The sequence below is a fragment of the Morus notabilis genome, unplaced genomic scaffold (genome assembly GCF_000414095.1).
Source record: "Morus notabilis unplaced genomic scaffold, ASM41409v2 Scaffold1940, whole genome shotgun sequence".
Lineage (NCBI taxonomy): Eukaryota > Viridiplantae > Streptophyta > Magnoliopsida > Rosales > Moraceae > Morus > Morus notabilis.
This window is the reverse complement of record NW_010361504.1, coordinates 1-7,234: the sequence shown is the minus strand read 5'-3', so window position 1 is coordinate 7,234 and position 7,234 is coordinate 1. Positions and strand designations below refer to the sequence as shown.

The 7,234-nt window shown below is 39.8% G+C and overlaps 1 protein-coding gene and 1 non-coding gene across 2 annotated transcripts; one reads left to right on the top strand and one right to left on the bottom strand.

Moving 5' to 3' along the window:
* Positions 1 to 3,056: 3,056 nt before the first annotated feature.
* On the bottom strand, positions 3,057 to 3,163 carry LOC112091889. Its single transcript, XR_002902341.1, has one exon. It is a non-coding gene; the product is annotated as a small nucleolar RNA R71 (small nucleolar RNA).
* Positions 3,164 to 3,371: 208 nt separating this feature from the next.
* On the top strand, positions 3,372 to 5,444 carry LOC112091888. The gene has a single exon (XM_024166620.1). The coding sequence runs from the start codon at positions 3,372 to 3,374 to the stop codon at positions 5,442 to 5,444; it is 2,073 nt and encodes a 690-aa protein (XP_024022388.1).
* Positions 5,445 to 7,234: the final 1,790 nt, after the last annotated feature.

Here is a 7,234-nt window from a genome sequence, read left to right as displayed (position 1 = left end):
GCAATTTCTCTATTGGGTTGTTTGAATCAAAATTGAGGCTCTATGCAAGTTTTCCGTATTGAAAAACTAGGAAAAGTAACTTTTGTCAGTGCAGACAGGTCGACCGGTTGGGTAGACCAGTCACAGGTCGACTGGTCCGGTCGACCGGTTAGTGAAGACAGGTTGACCGGTGAGTTATAACGTCTCTGTCACCGGTCGACCGATTGTAACATAAAATGCATGATGACATGGTAAAATCAACTCTGGATGCGATTAGAACTTTGGGAAACCTAATTGTTACGAAAGTATGACTTCCTAAACACTATAAATAGCCTATTAAGTCACATTACTCATTAGATCACTTGAGAGACTTTTTGGAGGCTATTGATAAAAGATTCCTGAGAGGAAAAATTGTTTAATTCTCAAGAACAATTTTTTCTTTGGCTCTCTTGTGATTGGAAGGAGATCAAGAATACCTAGAGGAGATTAAACGACGTGTGCCCACCCGCACACCGATTGTGGAAACGAGAATAGCAAAGAAGACTAGTTGGTTGAGGCTCTTCCGGTTGCTGTTTGGAACGCTTAGATTTGTCAGACGTGCAGTTTCCTGAAATCTCAAAAAGGTATGTTTTAGATCTTTAGTATTTATGTTATATAGCATCATGAACATGTTCTTGTTTGGCTTTGACATTGATTTAAATTTTTTAAATTCTGCTACGCACTCGATGCCATCTATTTTCCAACAGTTCAGGCAGTATGTTCAACAATACTTAAAAAAAACACAAGTCTGGGAAGAAAAAAATAAAGAAAGCAACATAAATAAAGAACCCAATAAATTACAAGCTTCGAATCCATGAAAGATGACGATGAGTTGGCATTTTCACAAACATCCTCCTAAAGGAAATGTCAACAGCCAATTTCTCTGCTGCCTTATTATACGCATTGTCGTCTAAGTACTCCTCATACCCATTCAGCAAATCCATACAAGTTTCAATACTTGTAGTAGGATCATCTTTCTGTGCCTCGGCTGCTACCATAGTACGGGCTTGCCTATCAGCTAAATATTGCTGAAATAAATCAACTTTTTAAACAGATGTCTCACTGCGTAGGGTAGCACTCTTTGCTAAAGCCTCTATAGCATTGTCAACTGTAACCTTCTTCTTGCCCTTCTTCTTGGATCGAGTAATAGGACCTTGAAACTGTCTGCTTCTATTGGCTTCTGCATCCCGGACTTCATATGAGTCCCATGTACCCTCTTCTGGTTGCGTGGCAGCCATTTTTGCCACATTCAAAATATTGACGGCTGTATGTGCATTCATTGACCCCTGTCCAATAGCAATAGTCCCAACAAAAATCTCTGAAAGTCAGGCAAAGTTGTGTAAACCTGATGAGTGTGTAATTTATGCACTTATTCGTTACTCCTTTAGCTAGTTTCGGCATGTTTTTCCTCAAGTTTTTATGTGGATTTGATGATTTTCCCTTGAGTGTGCAGTAATGGATGAAATCACTGAGTTTTGAGGCATTTTGGATCAAAAAGACAGAGAATGAGGCGATACGTTGCCTTCAGATGGCGATGCGGCTTGAAAAGGAGCAAAAATCGAGCAAACTTGCACGAAGAAACAGCGAGAGCTGTGACATGTCGCTTCCTTCCAGGCAATATGTTGCCGCCTCCAGGTGATATGTCACTTCCTTCCAGGTGATATGTCATCTGATTTGCCGCCTGCCCTAGTCTGGTGCACAGATAATAGAGAGAGTTGCGATATGTCGCCTATTTCTATGCGATATGTCGCCTCCCGATTTTATTAAAAACACGCATTTTGCCCTAGGTTAGGTGTGCAGATTTTTATGGAAAGTGATTTGGAATTCTTAAAGAACTGATAGAACAACTTAGGTTGGTGTGAGATTGAGAGATAAACATTGCCTAGGTAACTGAAATAATTTTAGGTTGTGAAATTGAGAAGTGGACTTCTAGGAATTGTTTCTAGAGTGGAACTTAATGAAGGTAGGGATGAATAGTTGTATAGAGATATAGGCTTGATATCACCTACACATTCTTTATGCGTCACTCGAGAGAAGGTATAAGGAAACACATCACTCTAGGTTCTTTAGAGCGTTGAGTTAGGTTAGGCACATTACTATGGAGAAACATAATCGCAATAGAGTGAAGTCAAGACCCTAGCATTTTCATCATATTGATTTTCCGTTCTAATTTCAGCATGTATTATTAATTACTGTCATCTTTCCTTTTGATTTAGTTTTCCTTTATTTTAGTTTTTCTTTGAGTTTATCACATCCAAATTTGATCGCTTAGATAAAGTTAAGATATGATATTCACAATAGTTAGTTTATATTCTTAACGTCAATCCTCGTGGGACGATATCGGTCTTCGGACCACTTTATTACTTGTACATCTTGTGCACTTGCAAGTGTAGTCAAATTATATGCAACAAGTTTTTGGCGCCAATGCCGGGAATTGAACGGCTAAGAATTAGACTACTATAGTGAAGAAATATCTTGTTTTAATCTAAGTTTTTTTTATTTGTATTTATTTATCTATTTTTCTTTGGTTGTGTTCGTAGGTGCATGCAAAAAGCATGTGGCTCGGAACTCTTGCCTTTGGATTTAGAAATCGAACGAACTATTCGAGCTTTAAGGAAAAAATGACAAGCTAGGGCTAAAAACATGGCCGAGGAAAAAAACCAAGCAGACCAACAACGGACGTTGCGAGATTATTTCAAGCCCGTGGTGAACGAGAATTATTCGGGCATCCAACGTCAACAAGTCAATGCCAACAACTTCGAGCTCAAGCCAGCCCTCGTCAACATGGTCTAGCAGAACCAATATGGAGGCTTGCCGCACGAGGATCCCAATATCCATTTGGCCACTTTTCTGGAGATTTATGAACAGTGAAGATTAATGGAGTGAGTGTCGAGATCATCCGTTTGAAACTTTTCCCATTCTCCTTGCGAGACCGGGCTCGATCATGGCTTCAATCTTCACCATCAGGGAGTGTAGCCGCATGGGAGGACATGGCCCAAAAGTTCCTCATCAAATTCTTTCCGCCCTCCAAAACGTCTTAACTGAGGGCTGAGATTACTCAATTTTGGCAGTTTGAGTATGAACAATTATATGAGGCATGGGAACGATTTAAAGAGATGCTCCGCAAGTGTTCTCAACACGGTATTGAGGATTGGTTCCAAGTTTAACTTTTCTACAATGGGCTTACTGGGCAAACTAAGGCTCATATTGATGCAACGGCTGGTGGAACCATCTTGTCAAAGACACCCGGGGATGCACTCAATCTCTTTGAGGACATGGCAATGAATAGTTGTCAATGGTAAAACGAGCGGTCCACTGTGAAGAGAGTAGCAGGAATTTATGATGTGGATCAAATGACGTCTCTCATGGCTCAAATGGCGCTCTTGACTAATCAAATCCAGGGACTTACCGCAGCCAATGCCAATGGAAATCAAGAAGCTGTAAAGATGGCACAAGCTTTGAGCTCAAGTGATTCATATGATGAGCAATGTCACTTCATCAACCGTAGCTTCAATTTTAGGCCCAACAACAACTTACCGACATACTATCATCCCGGGCTCAGAAACCATGAGAATTTCACTTATGCCAACAACCAAAATGTTTTACAACCAACTCTGGAGTCAAGTAAACCGGCAATGAAAAAGCCTTCCTCATCACTTGAAGAGCTTTTGAAGACATATATTGTGGACTCTAAGGCTCATCTTGATCAACATGACGCTCGTCTCAACAACATTGAAACTCACTACACCAATTTGGGAGGCACTATGAAGGCACTAGAAACACAAGTTGGCCAATTGGCTAATGCTATAAAAGGGCAATCATCAAGGTCCTTCCCAAGCGACACCGAGAAGAACCCAAATGAGTGCAAGGCCATCACATTGAGGAGTGGTAGAGAGCTTGAAGGCCCGAGTGTTCAAAACGCCATGGTTGATGAGGAGCTTATCAAGAGCAATGATGATGGTAAGGATAAGTCAAAGGAGGAAAATCTGAAGACGAAGAAGGAAGCACCAGTGGTTAGACCGGGTTCGATCACTTATTCGGATAACCCACCTCGTATCACTCCCCCATTGCCATTCCCTCAACGGTTCCAGAAGAAGGCGCTTGACGAGCAATTTGAGAATTTTCTCAATACCTTCAAGAAGATCCACATCAACATCCCCTTCATGGACGCTCTAGAGCAAATGCCAAACTATGCCAAATTCATGAAGGAAGTTATGTCCAAGAAGCGCAAACTCGAGGACTATGAAACGATGAAGCTTACGGAAGAGTGTAGCGCTATCATAAAGAGACAACTACCAGAGAAGTTGAAGGATCCGGGTAGTTTTACCATCCCATGCATCATTAGAGAACTTCACATTGAGAAGGCCTTGTGTGATCTCAGGGCTAGCATCAATCTCATGCCTCTCTCTATCTTCCAAAAGCTAGACCTTGGAGAGATCACACCTACCACCATCTCATTACAATTGGCGGACTGCTCTCTCACCTACCCTAAAGGTATTATCGAGGATGTCTTGGTTAAAATTGATAAATTCATTTTTCCAGTTGACTTTGTGGTGTTAGATATGGAAGAGGACCAGGAAATTCCTATTATTCTGGGCCGACCTTTTCTTGCTACCGGGAAGGCTTTGATTGATGTCCATGATGGTAACTTAACAATCCGGGTGAACGACGAAGAGGTAAAGTTCAACATTAGTAACGCCATGAAATTTCGGGAAGAGCGACCAAGTTGTAACTGGGGGGATGTGGTGGCCCCGTGCTTAAAGGACTTCTTTCAAACCATTATTTATAAGGACCCTTTGGAGAGATGTCTTTCAACACCGCTCTCTAAAGGGGATCTCGGGGTGGAGTTCGGTGCGTGTGAAGTGGACTTGATTGATAGTGTCTATGCTCTAGAGGCACTACCGGAGGAGAAGGCTAATCCGAAGGAAGAGGATGTACTTAAGGTGCCCACACTTTATAAAGGCTCGGAATTGAAAACCACCACTAGTGACGGGCTAGTTCTGAAGCAATTACCCGACCATCTTCGCTACATATTTTTGGGACATAACTCCACTAAGCCGGTCATAATATCAGCATCTTTGAGCGAGGAGGACGAGCGGAAGTTGATCAATGTTCTAAAAAGGTACTCATCCACTTTTGCTTGGTCAATTTCTGACATTAAGGGTATTAGTCCGGCCATTTGTATGCACAAGATTCTCATGGAGGACTCCTACAAGCCTTTTATTGAACATCAACGGAGAGTTAATCCCGCAATGAAGGAGGTTGTGAGAGCAGAGGTTCTGAAGCTATTAAATGCCGGTATTATATATGCCATTTATGATAGTTCATGGGTTAGTCCGGTGCAAGTGTTGCCAAAGAAGGGTGGCATGACGGTTGTTAAAAATGAGAAAAATAAGCTCATTCCAACTCGCACGGTAACGGGGTAGCGAGTGTATATTGATTATATGAAGCTCAACAAGGCCACCTGGAAAGACCATTTTCCATTGCCCTTCATTGATCAAATGCTAGATCGATTGGCGGGGCACGAGTACTATTGCTTCCTTGATGGCTATTCGGGTTATAACCAAATTGCCATTGCCCCGGAGGACCAGGAGAAAACCGCATTCACTTGTGCATATGGTACATTCGCCTTTCGCCGGATGCTTTTCGGGTTATGCAATGCGTCGGCTACCTTCCAACGATGCATGATGGCCATCTTTGCCGACATGGTGGAGAATCTTATGGAGGTATTTATGGATGACTTCTCAGTCTTTGGTTCATCTTTTGATTCTTGTTTGCACAATCTTGGGTTGGTGCTTCAAAGATGTGTAGAGACAAACCTTGTGCTTAATTGGGAGAAGTGCCACTTCATATGAAAGAGGGGATTGTCCTTGGTCACCGAGTTTCGTCGCTAGGTTTGGAGGTGGATCGAGCCAAGATTTCCACAATTGAGAATTTAACACCACCAACAAATGTGAAGGGAATTCGAAGTTTTCTGGGCCATGCGGGATTCTACCGGCGATTCATTACAGATTTCTCTAAAATCGCCAAGCCACTTTGCAACTTAATGGAAGAGGATGTGGCATTTCTTTTGATGACTCATTTCTCCATTCTAACCAATTTTTTTTTTCACTTTTATAAACTACAAAGTTTATTAATACCCAAAAAGTGAAGAAAATATGAAAAAATGTATATTTTTTTAACTTTTTTGCAAGGTCTGTTCTGGTCGGTTCTGGTCGGTTCTTGGTCTGTTCTTGGTTTTCTCGTTTCTAACGAATTTTTCTTCCACTTTTATAAACTACAAAGTTTATTAATACCCAAAAAGTGAAGAAAATATGAAAAAATGTATATTTTTTAACTTTTTTGCAAAAACTGTTCTTGGTTAGTTCTTGGTCTGTTCTTGGTTTTCTCCTTTCTAACCAATTTTTTTTCCACTTTTATAAACTACAAAGTTTATTAATACCCAAAAAGTGAAGAAAATATGAAAAAATGTATATTTTTTAACTTTTTTGCAAGAACTGTTCTTGGTCTGTTCTTAGTCTGTTTTTGGTCTGTTCTTGATTTTCTCCTTTCTAACCAATTTTTTTTCAACTTTTATAAACTACAAAGTTTATTAATACCCAAAAAGTGAAGAAAATATGAAAAAATGTATATTTTTTAACTTTTTTGCAAGAACTGTTCTTGGTCTGTTCTTAGTCTGTTTTTGGTCTGTTCTTGATTTTCTCCTTTCTAACCAATTTTTGTTCCACTTTTATAAACTACAAAGATTATTAATACCCAAAAAGTGAAGAAAATATGAAAAAATGTATATTTTTTAACTTTTTTGCAAGAACTGTTCTTGGTCTGTTCTTAGTCTGTTTTTGGTCTGTTCTTGATTTTCTCCTTTCTAACCAATTTTTGTTCCACTTTTATAAACTACAAAGATTATTAATACCCAAAAAGTGAAGAAAATATGAAAAAATGTATATTTTTTAACTTTTTTGCAAGAACTGTTCTTGGTCTGTTCTTAGTCTGTTTTTGGTCTGTTCTTGATTTTCTCCTTTCTAACCAATTTTTGTTCCACTTTTATAAACTACAAAGATTATTAATACCCAAAAAGTGAAGAAAATATGAAAAAATGTATATTTTTTAAGTTTTTTGCAAGGTCTGTTCTGGTCGGTTCTGGTAGGTTCTTGGTATGTTATTGGTCTGTTCTTGGTCTGTTCTTGTTCTGTTCTTGGTTTTCTCCTTTCTAACC

What these genes read in the sequence shown, in the direction of transcription:
- LOC112091888 (XM_024166620.1), top strand. Translation starts at nt 3,372, where the DNA reads ATGACGTCTCTCATGGCTCAAATGGCGCTCTTGACTAATCAAATCCAG.